Source organism: Neopelma chrysocephalum, unplaced genomic scaffold, assembly GCF_003984885.1.
Source record: "Neopelma chrysocephalum unplaced genomic scaffold, ASM398488v2 Primary Assembly neopelma1_67, whole genome shotgun sequence".
In the NCBI taxonomy this organism is placed as follows: domain Eukaryota; kingdom Metazoa; phylum Chordata; class Aves; order Passeriformes; family Pipridae; genus Neopelma; species Neopelma chrysocephalum.
The window spans coordinates 10,433,144-10,456,241 of NW_020897726.1; the positions used below are offsets into that span (position 1 = coordinate 10,433,144).

The following is a 23,098-nucleotide window of genomic DNA, read 5'->3' on the forward strand; positions in this document are numbered from 1 at the left end:
TTGTAAGGCAGCAAGCATGTGGTTTCACTGCCAGGCTTCTTTTTTTTAACCACTGGTGTTAGCTGTGTTTGTGATGCTGTTTGGAGACCTAATCACATTTTAAATAAAAAGATAAAAATCACCTTAATATCAGAATAACCATCTCCTGAAAGCAGGGCGAACAATCCAAACTTGTCTTCAGTCTACTCACAAGCGTGAAGACAAAGCAGCTAAGAAAAGCTCGAATTTCATAGTTTAAAAAAGGGTTTAAGAATGCAAGTTTTTCTACCATTATTATTTAACCAATTCAGTGCATATGTCATAGTATCATTCTGTTTTACTCCTTAATGCAGTTACCAGGCTAAGGAGAAAAATAAATCAGTCTCCTGATCCTCTTTGTGTAGTTGTTGCCACAGCAGGGGATAAAAACCCTTGCAGCAGTGTACTGATATCTCACTTTTTGCTATTATCACAGCACATATGCTTGTATTTATTCTGAAAACCACAGTGAAGCTACAGAAGAGCCTGATTACTAGTGCAGCTCAAATTCTACATGGTCACCAAGGGCACTTCACAAGCCTAACAGAAAGGTGGCCAGGAGCTCCTCATAGGACACTGGCCGGGCTGCCATCATTCCCTGGAGACCGGCAGTGGAAGCTCAGGGCCCCAAATAGTTGAGGGCCCCAAATAGTGCTTTTTGTGTCAGAGAAATCCCCACTGGATTTTTCGCTTGTTTTACTGCCTCTCTCCAAGCTTTCTGTTCTGGGCATTTGTTCCTGCCAGGGGCTGGGGAGATGCAAGGACCATACAGGTTAGGATAGATGTTAGCACAGGCTTCTTCTGAAGGGGAACCCAGCTGGAGAGGTGTCTCTGAGCCTAGACAGCAATGTGGTCTCACTCTGGTGATGGGGAGCGGAGTTGGCTTGTTTTGTACTCTGTAGAATGTTTTGATTCCAAACAATTGTTTGCATGCAGCTTTTTTGCCTTACTTCAAGTAACGGCCAAAAGAATAAAAAAATTTAAAAATCAAAACCAAACAAACCCCACTCAGTCTCAGGTTTGAGCACAACCAGCCCAAGAAGGGCAGGTTGACAGTTCTGACATTAAAATTTCTGCCTGGATATTGAATTCTTGAAAGCACTATTTTTTTAAAGTTGTAATGCAGAGCGAGAACAATTGGCCTTTGGATAAGGTGCGCTTGACTGCAGATGTTACCAAAAAGACCAAAAAAGATTATGACCATCCAGCAAGGGAAGGAGCCTCTATCTGCGTGCTTTCCATGGAAGGTAAGAAATAAACGTGAATTGCTTGATCTCAGTAGCCTAGTTCAAGGACTCTAGCTTCCATTATTAGGTAGCTAAGTTGCATCAAGAGTTGGACTAAAGTGTTGTGACCCTATGAGCAGCACCAAGGAAGTTTAGGAATGGTGGTGGATTGTTGGCATTAGTCCCCTGTGACTTTAGTGTCCTAATAGTTGACTATACTTCCTGCATTTAAATAACTGTTGTGTCTGAACAAGGTGTGCAGAACCCCCACAAACTGCCCAACCCCCCAAAAAAACCCCAAACTCAAACAAAAAAGCCAAACAAATAAAGACCCCAAACAAATAATAATTTTTTAAAAAAAAACACCCACAAAAATTGTCTTTCTCCTGTTTTTTTCTTCCACCTTGGCAAACAGTTGACAGTTGTAAATACATAGATCTAAAGAACTCTGATTTTTTTTTATTTGCTATGCCGTAATACTTATAAGCCTCTGGGGAGACATACCAAGAAGCAAGGAAGCACTTGAAAATCCCTGTATTAGCATGAGACATAATGACACAACTAGGTGGGCAAAGTGTAAGAATTAAAAGAAATTTTTTTTCATCTGGATTTTCAAGCAGTCAGTTATTGCAGTAGCTGTAATATGGTTGTAGGCTGTCCCTGAATGAAAATCATGTTTATCTTTTGAGCTGCAACCCCTCTTTTAACAACTTTCAGAGGATAAACATCATACCTTGGTTTTTTGAATCTGTGTTTTCCTGAGACTGAAGCATCTCATTTAGGAATGCCAATTCAGGCCCGTCATCAAAATGAGATTTTAGTTTTAACTTTGAAAAGCTGTAAACTAAGTTCATTAGAAGAAAGGTGAATGACTCCCAGGGCAATTAAAGAAACATCATTGTTACTTGTACTCTTCACCAGACCCATATATAATAAAAGGAAAGCAACTCCCTTTTGGAAGGGAGTTGCTACTACAGAAGCCCCAAGGGGAAAGTCAGGGTGGTAGAGTGGAGCAATGACAAAGATGTCATTTGACTGTTGCTTTTTGAAATGGTGACATGAATTTTTCAGAGGATTTTTTTTAAAGCATTTGTCAATCCAAGGGTAATACTGTATATTCCTCCTCTGGATATGAGGGAAGTATCATGGAACCTTGTGACTGAAGTTTGTGTTTGTGATGGTATTTGCATATATAGTTTCCAGTCACATAAATCCTCCTAAAATCTACAACAAGCATATGCAACATTGTATATGCTAGTTTATGTTAGAAGAACACACAACAAACTTAAATCCAGCAGCTTTCAGAAAGTGCATGGCCCTTCAGCAGCACAGAACTCATCTGTCTTAACTACACCAAAGTACCCGTTTGATATCTCACAGTACAAATACATGCTAAGTGCTCCAGCGTAGTTCTCCACCCTTTGGTGGAGAATTCACCATAAACTAGTGGAGGATTAGGGGAAAATCTGAGAATTTGACTTTGGCAGGAACATTCATATTTTAAGTCCCAACTGAAAATAGTTTCCAGTCCCTGCTTTCAATAAGAGGGCATGTTGATGAAACCACAAGCCCAGTCCAGGCAGATGCTACGTACTGATCTCTGCATTCATACAAAGAGATGATGCGCAACTGGACAACAACAGTCCGCACTAAATCTGTATGTTCAAATGTAGCTTTATCTGTTTAGCCACTGTTAAAACCCAAATTATTCCAGCCTTGCACTACAGAACACCATGTAAACCGCGTGCTGTATATTGCAGGCACCAGGTTGGACATCTAGCTGGGGCTGATTCCTGAAGCGCACCTCAAGGAATTGACTTAGCAATGCCAATCATTTTTTTAAGGGCAATGCCAGTGGATCAAAGGGAAACTAATAATGGTTATGAATGTCCAGTTTATAAAACCAAAAGCAGAGGGCCAACTTATGTTTGGACTTTCAATCCGAAAAGCAAGAAGTCAGGTAATGGGTTCTGGCAGGAATAGCTTTACTCTTGGCAGTTTAGTACTAACCTTTCACTAATACATGCTGCTTTCTCAATCTGCCTTGTAGTTAAAGTAAAAGAAGATAAACATTTTTCAAAGTCAGCTGGAGCAGGAGATTTGCCTCACAAAAACACAATCCTTAGTGTAACACTTATGTGCTCTATGTTGTTATTTCCTCATCCATCAGTGTTGTGTTCATGTGTTTCTTCACATAATGATTATTGATCTGCAAGCACCATTACACCAGCTATGGGAAAGTAAATGGGAAACATCAGCATCTGGGTGTAGTTTGACTCACAAAATACTCCTCTTTAGATTAGTCTTTATTCTCTCTACATAAAATGAAACATGTATCTTACAAGAATTTTAACATATTTTAACATGCAATACAAGCATGTTGCATTTAAACAAAGTTGTTCGAAAGCCTGGTTGTACAAATAAAAAAAACCTCTAAGTATGAACTGTAAGCAAAAAAAAAAATTAATCCTGAACTCTGATTTAGACCAGTTATAACCGCTGGATAGACGGTTCAGGTAGCAGGTGCACTACACAAAAACTGCTGGTTTTACTGGGATGATGTTTAAAATTTTTAAAATTTTATTTTATATTTTTAAAGAAACACTCTTCTAGTTTCATGTTTCGGTGAATAATTGCACTTTGAAATAAAATAAAAAAAACAATCATCCCCCCACTGGTCGATTGCATCAGCTTTGGTTGGAATTTTAATGGCATCAAATGAAAGTACACTTTCTTTCTTTGCAGGGACAAGTTCCATAAACTACAGGTGGATGAATAGGTTCAGAAAGCAAGGGTTGGAAAACTGAACCTTTAAGGTCAAGTTGGTAGACAAGGGTGTTTTGTTTCTTTAAAGATACGGATGCTTTGAAGGTAGTCGTTAAACATCCTTTCTGCAAACTTGCACAATTATATAAATAAAAATATTGCTCAAACTGATCAAGTTCTCTATCACATGCTTGGGTAGCTCTATTAAAAATTAACCACTCAAGGTTCAAGAGTGCCATTTCACTTAACCTATAGGTCTGTGCATGTAGATTTCTCTACCAAAACATTTTCCTGAGAGATCTTTTGCATAAGACCATATCAATCAAAAAGTCCCCAACACAGAAATGAATGTACTATACACAACAATTCTATCTTATATAAAACAGAGTAATAAACTTTTGAAGTCAAAATTTTTCAACATATTAACCAGTTGCAGGCACAGCTTGAGTTCAGTGTTGTCAATTGTCATCCGCCAGTTGTTTTTGTAAACTAGAAGACATGAGAAAACAATGTTAGTGCTTTTTAGGAAACTCAAGTTCCCCATAAATAACAGTTTCCGTTACCGAAGATGACAACTTCCAAAACAGCACTTCTATACGCTTCAAGGAACCAGCAGGAATTTCAAAATAGGCAAAAGCATTTCAATTTCTTAAGCAAAACAGTTGTTTACAGACACTATGACTCACTTCAAAGAAGCCAATTTCAGCGTAGGAAAAAATCTGAAGTCCAAGAGACTTCATTTGCATAGGTGCAGGATCTGCCCCAGGGCACAAGAAGTCAAGTGCTATTTAAGGGGCTACAACAGTTTAACAAGGAATGACTACGGAGCATGACCCTCACCTTTCCAGGTACTCCTTGACATTGTTGTAGCCATAGAACTTGGCCAGGTGGATGAGCATGCCGGTGGCACAGCGCCCGTCCCGCCGGCGGCAGTAGCTGCAGTTGCACACCCCACGACAAGGAGGACAGATCCAGGCCTGCAAGGGCATGAATGTGGGACAGGGGATAAAAGCAAGTTATGAGCAAGGTTATATCGGCCTTCCTGTTGCTCAGACAAACATGAGTATGGCTTCCTTACCATGTGACTGCTCAGGGCAAGGTTTTAAAAGCCTCTATCAGCCAGGCAGTCAACCTTGTTAACAATTTCCAAATTCTGCATGATTAAAGAAATCATTAAATGCTTTAATGCTTACTCTGAAGCCTCAGGTTCTCTAATGTGCTCAGTATTGATTTTCAGATAGACTGAAGTCATCTGTAATGCGTAATGATAATTCATTCTATGCTAGGCTGACTGTAGTCAACTCCCTAGAAAAAGATGGGTACCCATTGTGACAAGTTTCTTTGGCTCTGCCTGCTGGTATAGCACAATTCCTGGAATTGAATACCCAGCTCTTACATGAGTCAGGCATCTCCAAGCTGCTCAGCAACTGCACACAGAAGCGCAGGTGCTAATACAGCAGCCACTGCCAGCACCTCAGAGCCATCAGTTTTCTGCTGACCTTCAGAACAGCCCAGAAGCTCATCTCTAAAGCAGAGGTGGAGGAGAGGAGGTCTCAGAACAAGCCAAGCACTCTTATGCTACGAGGCCTCATTCTCTGGCAGCAGCCTGTGCTCTCTCCTTGCTCAGTGTCTCAGGGGACAACAAAGAAAAGGGAATCAACCCTAAGACTTTTATGGTCCTTCTCTTTTTTTCTCATATTTAAACATTGGAATCTAAAACAAAGAGCCTGTTTTGCATGCCACGTTACTGAGAGTATTCAACAATGTGTCTGTTTTGGCATTTTTCTGAAAGTGGACAGACTCCTTTTCTTAAAAGCTCTCACACTTGCCCTCCACCATCTGATAAGCAAGTGGAGCTTCAAAGCACAAAGACAGGTGGATGGTAACCCAGGTCCAGCACCTTCCACTTGAGTTCTAAACAAAATCAGTGTCAGTCATAACAGTACTACAGATCTTCTCATGGCAAAGACGTTTAAACACATCATGTTACCATGAGCATATATTATTCATTACACTTTTGTTCCAGGCCCAAAAAATGATACTTACTGGGTCAAGCAGAGCTGATTTCACATCTTCACCATATCGATTTCGAAGACATGGTCCACAAAACTGCCCTCTTACTCCTCCACAGCCCTGGTTGCGACAGATTGTCTTTGTATCTGTTGTCTTTTGTCGACACTGGTGGCAAGTACTACCCTAAAAGTGGAAAGGAGGAGAAACATCCTAGGACATCTTAAATGTTCAATGACAAACTTTCCTAATAATAAGCACAAATTTCAAACCGAAGTCAAATTCAGCAATGAAAATCTTAGTAAGTTCTATTATTATGATAAATCATTTAGCAATGGTAGGAATTTTACAAAGACAGTGTCCAGCTTCAGTTAGTTGTGTTGGAAGTCTCAAATTACATGAACCTCATGTTGCAGTTCTGATCCTTTCTTCTACCCAAGAAAAAGCTAGAACTATTCAGAAAATGACCTTGTGACTCATCTCTGCCAATACAATGAAATACATAGTAAGCTGATCTTTATGACAATCAATAGCCAAATCCAGTGAAAGAAAGGAAAGAGAAGTTCCATCAAGAACTTTGGAAACTACCCAACCTGTACAGAAATGTAATTTCCAGGGGGTACAAGGAACATCAGGGATCACTATTATTTAATAGTACAACCAATACAACATTTATATTGAGAATGAGAGATAAAAAGGATGCCAACTCTTATCAGTGGTGAGTCATAGCTATAGCAAATTTTATTTCATAGCTCTGTGGCAAGAAAGCACTTCTCTCCAGAGGCAAAAAGCCGGTGGGGTGTATCAACCAGCACAGTCAAGCCTGACAAAGCTTTCAAGGTTGTGCTTGCATAACATAATAATGATGAGCTGCACTCTCTCCAGAACCTCAGGAAAGCACACCTTTTAGCAAACTCCAGTGAACTACTGAGAGACTTTTAATTTTAAGCAGACAGACAAACTGAAGAATACAGCAGTCACTTACTAGAACTTTGTCATAGATTTTGTCTCTAACAGTGACTGCAATGTTGTCCAAGTCCTCTTCAGTAATATCTTCTACTGGACGATGAGACGAGTACTTTGATGATCTCCTTCTTTTGCGCACTCCACAATCCCCCTGCTAAACAAACTCATCTCAATACCTTTTGTCTGATGTCACGAAGACTCTGTCACCAAACCTGGTAACAAATTCTTTCATTTTTAATGTGTATGCAGTCCAGAGCGGGCAGACTACAGGCTCATGCACCACTGGAAGAACAGGTAATAGTTTCCAAATTATCACTGCCTCTTTCTCTCCCTCTCCTCCCTAACTTTTTCTCTACTACATTTTTTATTAATTCTGTTTCAATGTTCTTTCTTTCCATCATTACTACTTCTACTTCCGTAAATCCCTGACATGACTTCTGCTAACTTTTTTTTCTTTGCATTCCCTGCACTCCTCCACTGTAACCCTTCATACTCCATTTCTTCCCTCTCAAAATAAGAAACTATGATCATATGCCTTCTCGTGCTTTCCTCCTTCTATCTCCTTGTATACTCTCTGATTGCTTTCTCCAATGACAACGTCTAATGCCCTGCAAAAAACTCTCTACTGAAGTTTTAGGTTAGTCCCGCATACCCAGGCCTCCCTTTCTTACTATCCTCTTTGTTATTTGGAAGAGAGTACTCCACTCACTATTAAGTGCTCTTTTTTCATTCCAAACATCCTTCTCTTTGACCCCTATTCATGGATAAATCTTATCTGATTCTTAGCCTTCCCCATACCTGTCTCTTATGATCTCATTTGTCCTTCACTCTAAGATTGGCTCTGTTCTGTCCAAAACAGTCATTTGCCTGCCCAGGTTCTCATTCAGTGCTACTCCACTTTTTCTAATAGCCAAGTTCCCTCTATAATGCTTCAGCTATGCCCAGCACTCTTTCCTACAAGCAGAACTTATGAGTCTTCCTCATAAGGGCTAGGAATTTTCAGATAATGAATAAATAACAGACTGTAAGTAAACTGCTTTGTTACGCTTGGACAACACAGGTCACAAGCAGAGCCCACTCAACAGGTGAAAGATGAGGCAGAAAGGCCTGGAGATAACAACTTCTGTAGCTAATCCCAACCAAAGATTCTCAATAACTTTCTGTAACATGTGATGTCTGGTCTAAGTGCTGGCCAACAATTTAAATGTTTCCTAATTCCTGGCTACTGGAGATATCAAAGTCTGGCAAATACCACACTGAGTCTCTTCAAGAGGTTTTGTTGCCTATAGCTACGGATATGTTCTGCAAATTTGACAGCCGACACAGTAAATTTTTCCAAGGCAAATTTTTCTGGTGGACGAGCATTTCTGGTTGGGTTCATTCGACGTGCTATCTGGCCTTCAGAAAATGTCCTCCTTGGGGTTTTCTTCTGTTTCTAGAAGGAGAAGAAAATTTCAGTAACTGTCCTTTCAGTTATTCGTAGCATTAAACACTAGAAATGATCTGAAAATGTCTGTACCACACTTGTAGTATCATAAATCAATCTGTTGTTCTCCCACTCCCTAATTGTTAAGGCAAACCTCACCAATTTCTAGCATTCTTAAGTATACTCCCTACAGACTATAACCTTCTGCTCCTTTTAAAACACCACACCTTCAGGTCAAATTCTATTCCAATTAACATCATAGAACTACACCAAAATTTAACATGTTGTCATATTAAGGTAGAAGCTAGTTCTTACTGTTCTTTGGTAGTGAAATGCTCAGATTTTCCCACAATCTGAATACACCTTTGAGGAACAATCCAAATTCTAGTTTATTTTCTTTTAAACTTTTTAAATTGAAAGGGCATTATTAAGCTGCTTCTCGTGGTTCATGATTCCTAAAACTTGGAAATTCTTTAGAGGTGAAAGATATCCTCTTGATATTGTCACACCTGCCAATTACTGCGTGACTGAATTCATGTACCGTAAGTCCTGCCTGGGCACCTACCATAAGGCAGCTACTAAATCTGACAATATAAAGAAAATGTAGAAAGCAAGTCTGCTTGCTACCACACACTTATATTTTCTTTCAAAGAAGTGAAAGACACATTACAAGAAGACAGGCTGGAAGTCAAAAATCAAGCAGATGAAGTAACTAGAATACTTCTTGTGCCCTCCCCTTTCCTCCATTAAAGGTACTAAATAAAAGTAGTGGGCTTATGTACATATTTAAAGTATGTTTAAGTCTCTACAACATTTAACTAAAGCTAGCAAGGTGTTCCAGCCCTTCAAATTCTGTTTAACTTGGCTTCATTTTTTCACTTAATAACCACCATACCAGCATTTCTAAATGGGCTTTCCAAAGACATGGCTGTTCAGTTTTTCCTCACATCTCTTCTGTTTAAAATATATGTGGAAAAACACTAAAGAGAACTAGGAAGGATTGACAGTCCTCTGCTTAAAGTCGAGAAAAGGCAGTTGAAACAACTACAGTATTGTTCCAGTTTGTGTTGACATGTTTCAATTTCATGAACATTGCTCTACTGGGAAGTGTGGATTTTAGAAGAAAAGCCTGCAAGAGGGAAATGAACAGAATCTAAATCCAAAGGAAAGCAACTATTCTTCTTTGTTCCCACATACACAGACGTATGTCTACCATCTCAATAGTATTTCTAGGGCAAAAAATATAAAGTAGCATCTCATCTCAGTTTTCTTATTTCTTCATAAATTAACTTATAAAATTCCATTTCCTCACATAATCTCTAGTATTTCCTGACCAATAGCAAATCTGTACAAATAAAGTACCCAAACCTAAAGAAAACCAGAACAAACTTGGTCAAAGTTTCTGATTAAACACTTTAATCCTGAGTCTAACAAAAACAATTGTCACCACTAGTCAGTACCGAAAACTTACCGAAGGAGTTGAGGTGGGCGTTTTCACTGGGAACAGGTCTGGTATGGAATTCAATTCTGCCAGCAGCTGGGCAAGCTGAAATCAAGAGATGTCACATTAAAAGCTCTCTGCAACTTGCAAACAAGCAACACCTACTATCCACTCTTCACATGCACTTCAAATTATATCTAAACATATGAACTTTCAGTGCATGAAACTTTCTGGAGGCACTTTATTTAAATGGAGCTCACAAAAGGGGTTCATTTTACTCCTGAATGAGCAAAACTCTGCAGTCTAGCAGTGCTAACTTCATAGCTCCCACTAATTGTTACTGGGAACTAGAATTAGACAGAATTACATAAAATCTTGTCGAAACAGCACTAAGGGAGCACAATACAACATGGTAATAACACCCATGACCAATAACAAGAAATTCAGTTCATGTGCCAGGAGAGAGGGAAGAAAGAAAGACAGGGTGCCCTTGGCAGAAGACAGTAAGATGTTCCCTGTGGACTGTTTTACTGAATGACTGCTGAAAGATCTGTGCTTTTTGTCAGAGAACTCAGTGTCCCCTTAAGCAGTGCAGATACAACCAGAGACATGGGTACACTCTCATTTACAAAGTCATAAAGCAACTGAGCCCCACTGGCAGTTCCTGTAACCACAGCACATGCAGCATCAGAAGCAGTTCAGCAGGATGATCTTTTGCACTGTGTAGATGTCCTGGAGGTACATTACCATAGAAGCAGTGCAAAAATTACATTTATGATCCTTAGCAGTTTCTACTTGGCTTTCCAATCAGTAACTGCAGCAGATCTGTCGTGCACTAACAAAAAGCAGAAAATCTATTGTGCAAGTGACACCATGAAACACCTGAAGGGATCAGCTGGTTTTCTGACATGTTCTGAATATAGGGCCACAAAACTTGGGCATCTGTAACTTTGTTCACATCCTCATTAAAAATGCTTGGTTCAGCTCTGGTTTTAAACTTGACCAGCCTAGTCCTACTTGAGGCTATTTTAGAGGTAAATGTCTGAGTGCTGAAAGACCTGTAGGGTTTTCCCAGGTAGAAAAATTCACCGTAAGATTTTCCCAGCATAGCACCAACAGGGACCCCAAAAATCAAGTATGCTGAAGCTAAGTAATTGCATGTAAACGTCAGAGAACGAAACAGCACTCATAAGTCTTACCATGGCTTTATTTTCTTTTATATTTATGGCTCTCTTAATCATTGCACTGGAACTTTCCTCCTGTGTTTCTTTAATGTCTTCTTCAGACTCTGAAGCAGAGCCCTCTAGTTTGTCCGACCACTTGCAGTTTATTTCTCTTGAAAGAGGTGTGAGGGATTCACTGTCCTTTACAGGTAAGTCAGACAAAGACTGTTCAGGCACTTTTTTCTCAGATGACTTTCTGGTGGGAAACTGCAAAGCAACACGAAGGCCGAAGCTTCTTCTCTTGGGGGAAACTTCCTCCTTTTCTTCCTCATTACCCAATAAATTAGGGCATTCTTCATCACTCAGGTCTGACTCCACCGTCTAGAGGCAGGAAGAATCCCATGTTACATTACTGGCTGTGACACAATAAAAGTAATTTTTAAATCACTACTTCTAGACAGCAGTCTCAGCACCCAAAGGCAGCATCATAAATTCACCTAAATCAACAAATTTTTAAAAGTTCACAGTACGCAACTTCTTCCTGTGCAGAGATCAATACAAAATCTACATATTAATATAGTCTGGGATACAGACATGGCTGTCTCCAGAGGAAGAATCTTGCCCAGCACAGTCAGTCTACAAGCAGGGGAAGAAGTTGTCATTTCTAATATGCGATGCTACATTAAATAAATCTCTTTCAAGGTAACACATTTAAATTCAGGATGAAGAAAGAACATCACAGTGTTATCAGAAAAAATCCTACTAGAACAGGAGGTTTACACAGAAGAGACAGAAACAAAGAAGTCAACGTATACATTGACTGTAGGTGTGACTGCCTTTACCAGAACTTCTTTCTTGTTCACATGCACCTCATTTGAAGTAAAGCCTTCAAATGCTTCTGTTTCAGAGTCTGTGTCTTCAGTGAAAATCCTCCGCAGTTCTTCAGTGAGGTATCTGGACTGAAATCGGCCTCCCTGCAAAAATAGCAGCCAGTAGCTGTGAGAAACAGATACAGAGTAGTCACACAGCCACAGGAAACCAGTTTTGAGGTTCAAGACGGTACCAATTCGATGGCATATACTGTGAAAGCACTTAGCAGGCAAAGCCTGTCAAAACTAAAAAAGAAGACAACATTCAGTTTCAGCATTGAGTTATTTTAACCCAGAAAGATTTTTTCCCCTCATTTTGAGCCCAGGGCTTTAACTGAGCTGCTTCTTGTGGGGAAAACTTTCTTCTTCATCTCTTCCTCCCCTTCTTCATTACTACCCAAAAAAAAAATAAACTATTAGTTGTCTTAGGAGTAAATTATCATGTCGTTTTGCATGTTTTCTTCTGCATGTAAAAAACCAGGCCTTGAATAAAAGAAGATACAAACCACAATTACAGTAAGAAAGAGCCCTCCTTTTTTGACATTGCAGTAGAAAAAACTACCTCCTCTAGGCTTGCTGCAGCAGTACAGGCTCCTGGAGATGGGAGTCTGCTCCTCCTCACACTGTTACCCTGTCACTGAACTGCCAGATACCAACACAAATCCACAGAGCTTCAAACAGCCTGACTGACATCTCTCCACCTTTCAACTGCTCAGATCTGTTTTTGGTGCACTTTATTATTCACACATGTTCTAGGGTAGACAGATCCTAAATTTCTGCCTACAGACCAGGAAGTAAAAAGATCTCATAAAACACAATATGCACATTACATACCAGTTAAACACAATATTTTTACTAAATCAGAAATGTATTTCCATACTTCCAGTCAGAACTAGTAGAAGACCATCTTGTCAACTTCTCTGTTAGTCTCCCAAAAGATTTGCTCACATGTTCACACTACACCTGCCCCTTGAAAGTCAGAAACATATGTTTGTTTCCCCAATTTTCCTCTACTATTTCTTCCTCCCACATGAAAAACAAAACTTACCTTTAATACAATGCACTTGATAAATATCTTTATTCTTCCTTTCAACCCTCCCTTCCCAGACTTTAATTAGACACTTCTTTACATTAATATCTGGTGAAAAACTTAGAGGGGACTGGGCGGGAGGGGGTGGGGGGCTACTGCATATGCTCTTTCTTTACACTTAAAACATCTACAAATTATTATGGGTAATTGGAATGAGTTTTCTCTGAGCAAAATTACTTCATTCTTTTGATGTTGATAGCTGCAGTGCAGCTGCTTGAGAAAGGAACAAACACAATAGGGAAGTTACTTAAAAGTTGAATTACATTTCATGAAGGGAAACTGATGTTTTTATGCATTCTGTGTTTTCATGAAATTCCACAGTGAAGTTTGGGGGGGGGGAATATGCTGTTTGTTAGCTAAAGTAACTAAAAATAACACATGTAGAGCTATGCTGTTGCATCTATGAAGAACTGTCTATACAAGGTAAAATACACATCAGGGATACCTATAGAAGAAATGGTGGAAGCTCAGCAGAAATGCAGAGATTATGGGAGTAGGACTTCAGAAAGCTCTGATGAAAAGCAGGCATACAGAGGTCATTACTTGTTAACTCATTTATGCATCAGATCCAAGAGAACACCTGATGCACTGACATTCCATTCATCACCTCAGGAGGGCAGCTACCTTGCCTCCTCTCCCAATAACCGCAGAATTTTTCTGAACTTCCCATCGTTTTGTCCCTCACACCAAAACTTTTTTGTTTCCCGCACAGGTATTTATAGTCTTTTGCAGCAACGGTGGTGTTTAGCATCATAAACTCCAGATGATGCTCATCCTGATGAAGGGCCCAGATGCACAAGGACTGCAGATTATGTTGCAATTGGATGGAACTCAGGATATTTTTATTACAGCATTTGGAGGTAAAGGAGTTAAACTCAACACTGATGGACATTTAAAGTAATTCTCAGCCCAAGGGAAACACAGGCATGGTGAGGAAGGAGGTTGCAGTGCCAGCTGGAAATTTGGAACAAGTCTCACTGGGATTCTCAGTAACACATGTTAAAGTAGCAGTAACATTTTTCATCAGAGGATTTTAAAATGCTTTTTCAGCAAAGACCATTATGATAATCTTCATTTCACAAGCTGGGAAACCAAAGGAGAGAGAAGTAAAGTAAGCTGTCTGCAGTCCCCAAGCAGGCAGCAGAAGCTCAGGCTCCCAAACAAGGCTTCCCCTCCACCACCACCTCTCCCCAGTGATCCTTCTTGATGCTCCATACAAAGTCACAGATACAAAAGTAAGCTACCTCTCGGTTTTATGAAGTTATCAGTACTGCTGTCTAGCAACAAGATTACAAACCAATTTAGACCCAATATATTTCACTACATTTTAGCCATCATCTTTCTCTGGCTCTACCCCCAAAAGGTTTCTGCACCCTCCTTACATCATTCGCCTATAAAGGCCCAGAAACAGTACATACTCCTACAAGCCTTGTTCTGTCTGTTTCATTTGCTAACACTAATCATCTTCCTTGCCATGAGCACCTCTTAACCAAGTACTGACCTGATGGACTAGGAAAAGAAAAGGCATTTTTAATTTTCTTATTAATCAAACAGAGGAACCTTTTTGAGAGTACAAATGACAAAGGTATCTTATAATACATTAATGCCATGTCTATCAAATATAGGCTCCTAAAAGCCTAAAAACTAAATTTTTGTGCAGCCAAGACAGCACACCAATTGTATTCCTTTCTTGTGAATTCAGCTGCTACCTCCAGCTACCAAATCAGAGAAGGAAAAATATCAAATCATTGCGCTGATCCAAGCTCCTTCACCATCAAGAGAGCAGAGAACCAGCAAATCACACTATCACAGCAGAAGCTGATGGTTTCTGTGGGTCACCACTATTAAAACATGATTTAGTACAGAAACAGCACTGAGATAAATTTCTGGAAGAAATACCTTGAAGTCTGCATACTCACAAATGGCCATCCAGTATCATGCATTTCCACTGCCTTAGGTATCCAGAGCACACCAGCCCACAACACTAATTCTATCTTTCCTGTTTGCTACACTTAGTTATTTCACTTAAACTCACCTTCTAATGAAACCCATTTTCTTTTTTACGACGTTTTCAAAAACCATCATTAAATCCTAAAAAGGATAGCAAGTTTGTTTACATTTCTTTTTAATATGAGAACTGCAAATTATGGATTGTTGTGTGAGTTAGGGTTCACACAGCTTTGACACAGGCTCAGAGTACTACTGCACCCAAAAGGCATAACTGGACCATGGCAATCCATTCCTACCTTTTTTCCAGACTCCAGGGAATCAAAACTAGCATAGCTGTTCTCTGACAACAAGTTCTGTCTGGAAGCATCATCTTGGAACCCTGGAAAATCTTCATTGCCACTGGGGGCATTAAAAATGTTGGCCACATCCTTGGGTATCTGTTTCTGATTCAAAACAAGACAGAAGATAAGAGTCAGATGTGCCAGCTTAATAGGAAGACTCAAACTGGCAATAGTACAACTTATTTTTGTACTCCCGTGCAACTACAAATCTGTATCACAAAATATGATATGTGTAAATTGTATCTCATTTAGCCAAACTCCAGGAAAATTCTGTATAGTCTGTTTTAATCCCTAAATAGAAACTCAAGATCTGGGGTGAGAAAGGGGATGCGATAGGCAGGGTGTTTAACTCCATGGGAAAGTACTTTTCAGACATAAAAATACATGGTGAGAGGACAGTTCCTCATCTAAAGGAGTTGTTCTCGAGCCCTTAATGTTCAACAGAACATCACTGAGATGAAGTTCAGAATTAAGAGCACTCTGCCCTTTTCCACTGTCACTGACAAGGAAGGTTGCTCATACAGGCCCCTATATGATTATTTTTTATTATTCTTTTATCTTTTTTAAAATTTAGTTGTGCCAAGGTGAAGGACCTAGAGGAGGCTCATTCTCCAAAAATAATGTTGCTGAAATAAGTTCCACCTCCATTACAAGAGCAAGCAGTAACTTGACCAAAGTATCACACTCTGAAATAAGCTACAGTAATGTGGGAACATGGGCCCAATTTTATTCTGCTGAAGTCATGCTGTCCGTACTTGAACCCCTTTGGATACTCCCTCACCCCCGCCTCCTACAGCCAACAGCCAGAATCCGCTGCTGTGATGAAATTAATTCAGAACAGAGAAGTGTTAAAAATGAAGCATTATGCATTTTAATGGAAATACATACTAGGAGCTATGCGCCTCGCTGCTATGAATAAATTGGTTCCAGGAGCCACTGCATTAGTTCTTGTGCTAATGTACATCTGAGTTAGCCACTGCTGTGATTACTGTATGCCTAATTTCTTCTTCTTCATCTATTGCTTCTGCATCTGCACCAGAGGAGTCATTATGGGGGTGCAATTACTGATTTTGATCCAAAAAAAACAAACTCTTTCCTTGTAGAAGACTTTTTTTTTTTAACCTTTTATGCATTCCCAAGTTACTAAGGTACTAGTATTGATTTAAGTAACTTACGGCAGACCTTCAAGTTTTAGTTTGTGACTTGCTCCCCATAGCCTGCCTACAAAGAATCTCATTCAGTCATTGATGAGTGCCCATTTTATCAAAAGGGCTTAAGGTAACAATAGACAAACCTGATGCATACAAGGTGGGCACACTTCAGAAGTTTAAAAAGAGCATCCTCACCATTGAAGCTTGTTCATCAACACTATTTCCACAGCTGAAATCCTGTATTTCTACACCCAAAATCACAAATCAAGTTTATTCCCAGCAGAAGTCCACTGCCATCAGCAGACAGACATCAAAGACAAGCATGCACCAAACATCTCTGCCATGATGGGTTTGTTGGCTGTCATTTATTGTGTAGTCCTGGAAGCCACTGGTATTTTCATTTTTAACTTTCAGTATACAAATAACTTTTCAACTACATTCTGATTTTCAATCAGCATCAGAGCCTAGGATTTTAACTTTGTCAAAAAATTAGTATATCCAAAGAAAGTAAATACATATATGCCTAAACACAAATGTCAAAATATTTATCTATTCTAAACACCTGGATGACACAGAACATTTTTGCCACTAAATCCCTTAAAAAGGCAGGAAGAGAAAGAGATGATGAACATTCCAAGTTGGCTCAGGGAAAACATTTCAATATGAACAGACCACATGTTCAGATACAATGGTCTGCTGCAATGTTGCAGATGTGAGAAGTAACGTCTTTTAAAGATACCCGCTACAACGGATAAATACCAAAAGTCTAGCAAAAGTTGGAAATAATTCACAGCTGCTGGAAAAGTCAGTTTTATTTGTAATAGGAGATTTCATACCTACTGAACTCATTTATTTTTGCATAATAAATAAAACACAGTTACTTGTTTAAAAGCCCCAAAAGGTACTTTTCAAAAACAGCAGCAAACCTTCCCAGCTACAAACAGCACACAATCCAAAAACTGCCAGAATAACCAAGCCTGTGTTTTTTCAGCAGAAGTCTGAAGTTCAAGACATCCCCATCTCTCAGTTCTCCCTTCTCCAAATTTGACAAAATACCACCAGTACATCGAGGAGCACACTCAGATGCCTTGGGCTGCGTGGAGTTACCATTCCCACAGAACCATGAGCAGGCAGTTCATGTGTGCCTGTGGGGGCTGGCAGGGCTGTCACCAAGGACCAAGGCTGACAGAGACAGAAAATGAGGCCAGGAGGGTTGTCAGATCTGTTTCAATCATGAGTGATTGGAAAAGGAAGGCACCTGAGGTCCCCAGCTGTCACAAGAACATTTTTCCAAGCACTATCCCCATGAATTCCGCCTGTCTTGTTAGGCAAGGAAAAAAAGAAAAGCCTGAGGTGAGCTGTTTTACTTTCCACATCAACAGGAAGAATTCTCACGTTTCAAGTGAAAAAGCAACTTTCCTGATACCATAACCAGAAAACATGCAACTTGCCCTTCTGTAGGCTGCAAGGAGAGAACGCTTGCCTGCATGCACATTCACGGATTTGGTGGGAAGTATCAGCTATTTCTACGCCACTGACTAACATATTTGATTTTTTTAAGAATTATTTGTATGCATCACTTTCCTTGCCGATTGTGACACTAACACATTCTTTTCTGACAGTGTGTATCAGAAGAACATACAGTATGAGAAAGCAGGGCTACATGTAATTCTCTTATTTTTGCTCCTACCACGAAAAAAAAACCATCAGTTGGGCTGTGTTCCCTTATTCAAGTTTGCACAATGTATTCCTATTCAAAGCAGAGGACAGACAATTTCAACCATGTTCAAACTCAGTCAAACTGAAATAATTCCAGTTTAACCCCAAACAGATGCTCACACAAACCAAATCTGTGCAAAGTCACACCAACACACACTGGAAAGCCTCTTAAGTTGTCCCAGGTTCAGCATGGAGGCAAGCTCAAGGCATGCCACCTAAGGGTTACAGGCACTGGATTTGGCTCATACCCCAAAAAAACAACCGAACAGGGAAGCATTCCAAGGCTGACAATTCTGAGCAGCACTACAAGAATAGAGGGCCCCAGCCAAAATGTCAATAGGTGCCAAACCAGTAAACCAAAACTATTTAGAAGTCAAGATCCTGTTTTTTTCACTGAAATCATAAAGGCGAACAGCATTGCAAAAGTTTAATTTTAGGCATCATACAAATGTGTGAGAGACGTGGAAGGCAAAGAGTCCCTTACTACAGCCCAAAAGAATCACACAACTGGATGCAGAGTCAACAGGACTGTCAACACCATAACCAGCCTGAGACTCAAGGTCAACAATGAAATCTAGGAAGGCAAGGAAGATCCCAGATGATCTTCACAATTTCTCAACAGCATTAGACCACAAACTTCTGAAACTTTCTGGATATGAAATATATTCCTGGCACAAGTGGCAGGAGGTTGAAAGGCAAGCGAGTGTTCAGAAAAAAAAAAGGAACAAGTGATAAAATGAGCAGTCAACACCCACTTTTATGATCTTTGCAGACATAATGTGATTCCAGTGAAGGTGAAGATGGATTATGCCTGAGCCTGTAAATCTGTCACAGCAGTAACTCCTGGGACTTTCATGCTGCCCCCTGAAAAAGTTCTGGCAATTTCACCTCAGACAACCTACTGCTAAATTCAAGTAAATTCTGCTATTTTCAGAACAGTGGAATAGGGTTTCTGTGTTGCCTTATTTAAACTGATAAGCTAATGCCTATCAAGCTACTTTATCCTAAGGTAAGGAACGTCCAACTATCATGATCACATGGTGAGCCATTTAAAATGCCACCTCCATAGGCAATACCTGCCTGAAAACTATTTCCTACTTTTCAAAAATGCTGATAATACTGTGAATATCAGCATGCTGTCATATGAACACAGTTCAAACACTGTCAACTGCTACTATCTGTTCCTTTGTACTATCTAATCTCTCACCGATTCAAACAGTTGTAACAGCTATTTCTGAATTAATTCTGCATAATTCAAGAGCATCCTTTTCATCTATGGTGGTGCCTAACTACTTTCCAAGCCCTGGCGTTCCAAGGAAAACGCTTTTGTACAATACCACAGGCATACTACACATCCCTGCTCTGTGTCTCAATTACTAGTGTCCAGTCTTTTCGGGTGCAAGTGCTTTGTCAGCCAGCCTCTCTTTAACAAGCTCTGTGTACTGAAACTGCCGTGCAAGGACCTGGTAAATTAGACTCTGGGACGGGAAATGGAACTGCAGGTATTGTGATTCAAAACAATTTTGTACTGTTGACTTCTTTAGCAGTTGTTTTCAATGGGGACACATACAAGTTAATTTGCCTGTCAGCAGACAGTATGTGACTTCAGAGGCAAGGAAACCTTTGCCACCATATCCTTCTGGCCCAGGCAGAACTGAACTCACTGCTCACCAGTGTATCACAAAGACGAGGGAGAGCCAGCACAAGGCTGCACTCAGACAAGAACGAACTCCCATGAGAAACAGGAAAGCACCAAAAACACTGTGTCCTTCTCCCCTTTGCTAAGCCTTAAAAGAAACAACATGTGCAGCCTGTTAGCTCTGCACTAGAAAGGTGACTAGCAGACGGTAAGAACCTCTTGTTCCAGCACCAGAGGTGAGAAGTGAAGTGCTATTCGCTTCTATTGTCAACCAGGTTTCTCCCAAACTGTTTTATAGTGCTCTTATCTTCACACTGACAATGAGGGGCCTGAGGTCATACACAGGTAGAAGGTTTACAAAGTCTCTGACAGGACAGAGGTCCTATGTTCCGATGGTCTCTACTACACTTGTCCCATAGAAACCCATATAAAGCCCTAACTTTCCATCATCAAGAGCTGAGATTCTGACTTTCCCCTCACTCATTCCCACCACTTGGGAAGCTCACCATGACTGAAGGGAAGTCAATTTATATTACATATAAGGAGAACAGTAAAACACTGGAACAGGTTGTCTAGAGAGCTGGTGGATGCCCCATCCCTGGAAACATTCAAGGTCAGGTTGGATGGAGCTCTGAGCAAGCTGATCTAGTTGAAGATGGCACTGCTCATTCGAGAGCGGGAGGGTGATCAGATGAGGTCCCTCCCAACCCAAACTATTCTGTGAATCCATAGCTACACCTCCTCCTAAGACGTGAAGCGCACACAAGCCTGACGCACCCAAGCGCGCGCCAGGCTCGGACCAGACCGCAGCCAGTGGAACCACGCCTGTGTTCGTCCCGAACCCTCCAGCCTCACCAAAACTTACATGCGTGTTTGGGGTGGCATCGCGGTGTTTCAACACCACGAACAAAAAAGCGGCCAGAATTAAAAATAAATAAATTAATTAGCTATTTCTAAACTGGCATCCCCAGGCTCACAGAGACTAATTAATTAACAGAGCTCCTCCACATCAGCCTTTACTAGAGCCGCCGCAGATCCCAGCACCGGGGCAGCTGCCCCACGCCGGTGCTGAGCCCCTCGGGCGGTTTCCACCCCCTTCCCGGCCTTTTACAAGCCCGGAGCCGTCGCGCCACGTGGAGGGCGCCCGGCGGGACCGCGGCTGCCGCGCCGGCCGGGGCCGCGAGCACCGGGCGGGGGCGGCGCGGGGGGCCGGGGGCGCTGCCCCGCCGATGCCCGCCCTCCGTCCCGGTGCTGAGGGGCAGCGCCTCCGACCCCCCGCGCTGCGGTCAGCGGACAAAGGCCGCCGCTGTCCCGGGAAGGCGGAAAGCTACCAGGCCAGCTCCCTTCCCCGCCGCCCGACCCTGCTGCCCCGCTCCGCGCAGCCCGCGGGCCGCCTCACCGTGCCGCGGGTCCGCGCTGCCGCCGCCCCCCGCCGCCGCCGCCGGCCCCTCCGCGCCATGGCCGCCCGCGCTGCCGCGGGAGGAGGAAGGGGACGGAGGAGGGAGGAGGAGCGGGGGGCGGTGGCGGGGTGGAGCCGCCCGGCGGCGGCGGGAAAGGCGGGATGGGGACGGGGCACCCTGTGTAGCCTGACTGGGGATGGGGAAGTGCCGTCCGGATGCTGCTGCGGAGCCCTCGGTGGTGCGGGCACTCCCCCCGTGGCACCTGGCATCGTCCATTCTTTCATACACACGCGTCGCAGGACAGCAGCTGTTAGTCTGAAAGGAGCGGTCTTTGCCTTGGGGGAATAGGCTTTCATCTTCTAAATAATTTAAACTGTTTATTTAGTACAAGCGAGAAGTGTAAGCCTCTTGAAAACCTTTAAAAGGGGTGAGAATGCAGATGTGTAGCTTTAGAATCGTGAGGGTTGGAAAAGACCTCTAAGATCATCAAATCCAACCATTAACCCAGCACGTGTGATCACCACTAACCCATGGCCCCAACTGCCACATCCACACTATTTTTGAACACTTTCAGGGATGTGATTCCACCACTTCCCTGGGCAGTCTGTTCCAAAGCCTGACCACGCTCTAAGTGAAGAAATTTTTCCTAATATGCAATCTAAACCTCCCTGGCAGAATCTGAGGCCATTTTTTCCTCTCCTATTGCTTGTTCCTTGTGAGAAGAGACCGACCCCACCCTGCTACAACCTCCTTTCGGGTAGCTTCAGAGAGGAATCAGGTCTCCCCTGAGCCTCCTTTTCTCCTGTCTAAACAAGCCCAGTTCCCTCAGCCAGTCCTCATCAGACTTGTGCTCCAGACCCTTCCAGAAATTGAGTGCAATTGAAGACTATGTCTGAGCTGGGGGATCTCAAGATAAGGTCTGAGGGTTTGTTTCACACCCAGGTTTCTGTCTAACAGCATGTGGGTGATCTTCCACAAGCCCTCTAGTCTGGATAATTGGACCAGAACAGCAAGAAATTCACTTGCCTACGTAATCTGGCTGAAATAAACTCCTGATAACTATCTCTATCATTTTTTAATGGATAAAAGCAAATCAGAGGAACCAACTGTGTTACTCTGTAGCTTGCCTTCAAACTCAATTGTGAATTACCATGCTAATAATAAATTCAGATTGTTTTGACTATTTAATACCTTCTGGATGACATAGAATTAAAAGTTATATATATGTGTTCATTTAGGGGAGCGCTTCAAAATGTGCTGTGCAGTCTGCCTACTTCAATGAGTTCCCAGGTCTGACTAGGTCTTTTAAATACTCTACTGTAATTATTGACTTAAAATAAAAGAGAAAAGCAACATTTTTGTTGGAAAGTGAAGGACAGATGAGAAAATGTTGTCTTTTGCCATTCTTTGAATAGCCACCCTTAAAAGTGGAAGAGCCTCTTCATGTACCATGTTTCTGATCCTCGGTGTAACACATGGTGGACTTCCCGTTTAAGTACTTCCAAGCCTTTATATTCCAATCATATGGAGAGTATTTGTTAAGAGAGAATGCGAGGAGAGTTGTTACATGCAAACAAAGAACCGTTTAGCCAAAGCAGGCCATTTAAATACTGGTTTGCATTGCAATATCCACTATAGAGGCACCTGCAGTTGTCACTCAGGCTGCAGAAATAAGAAGCTTTGAGCATGAGGTGGGGAGGAGGGAATTCAGTAGAAGACAAAATGCAGGAATTATGTATAATATCAGCAAAATTGAAATGTGGACTTCTTAAAATACAAAAGAATAAAGATCTCTTGTGTGATACATTCCTGAAAGACTTGCATTTTATGTATTCCACTGCTGACCCTGGGTTTGGTTCTTTCACTTGTCCCTAACAGTCTACATTATGAAGCACTTCGTTTGTTAAAAGCTGTCAAGAAGCT

The 23,098-nt window shown here is 41.5% G+C and overlaps 1 protein-coding gene across 1 annotated transcript; it reads right to left on the minus strand.

The window, feature by feature from the left end:
• Positions 1–1,997: 1,997 nt before the first annotated feature.
• CDCA7L (cell division cycle associated 7 like) lies at positions 1,998–21,444 on the minus strand. Its single transcript, XM_027684632.1, has 10 exons — positions 21,352–21,444; positions 15,222–15,368; positions 11,859–11,990; positions 11,053–11,397; positions 9,884–9,958; positions 8,239–8,421; positions 7,006–7,137; positions 6,057–6,206; positions 4,851–4,987; positions 1,998–4,499 (listed from the first exon to the last, which is right to left on the minus strand). The coding sequence occupies exons 1-10, from the start codon at positions 21,442–21,444 to the stop codon at positions 4,469–4,471; spliced, it is 1,425 nt and encodes a 474-aa protein (XP_027540433.1). The 3' UTR covers positions 1,998–4,468.
• Positions 21,445–23,098: the final 1,654 nt, after the last annotated feature.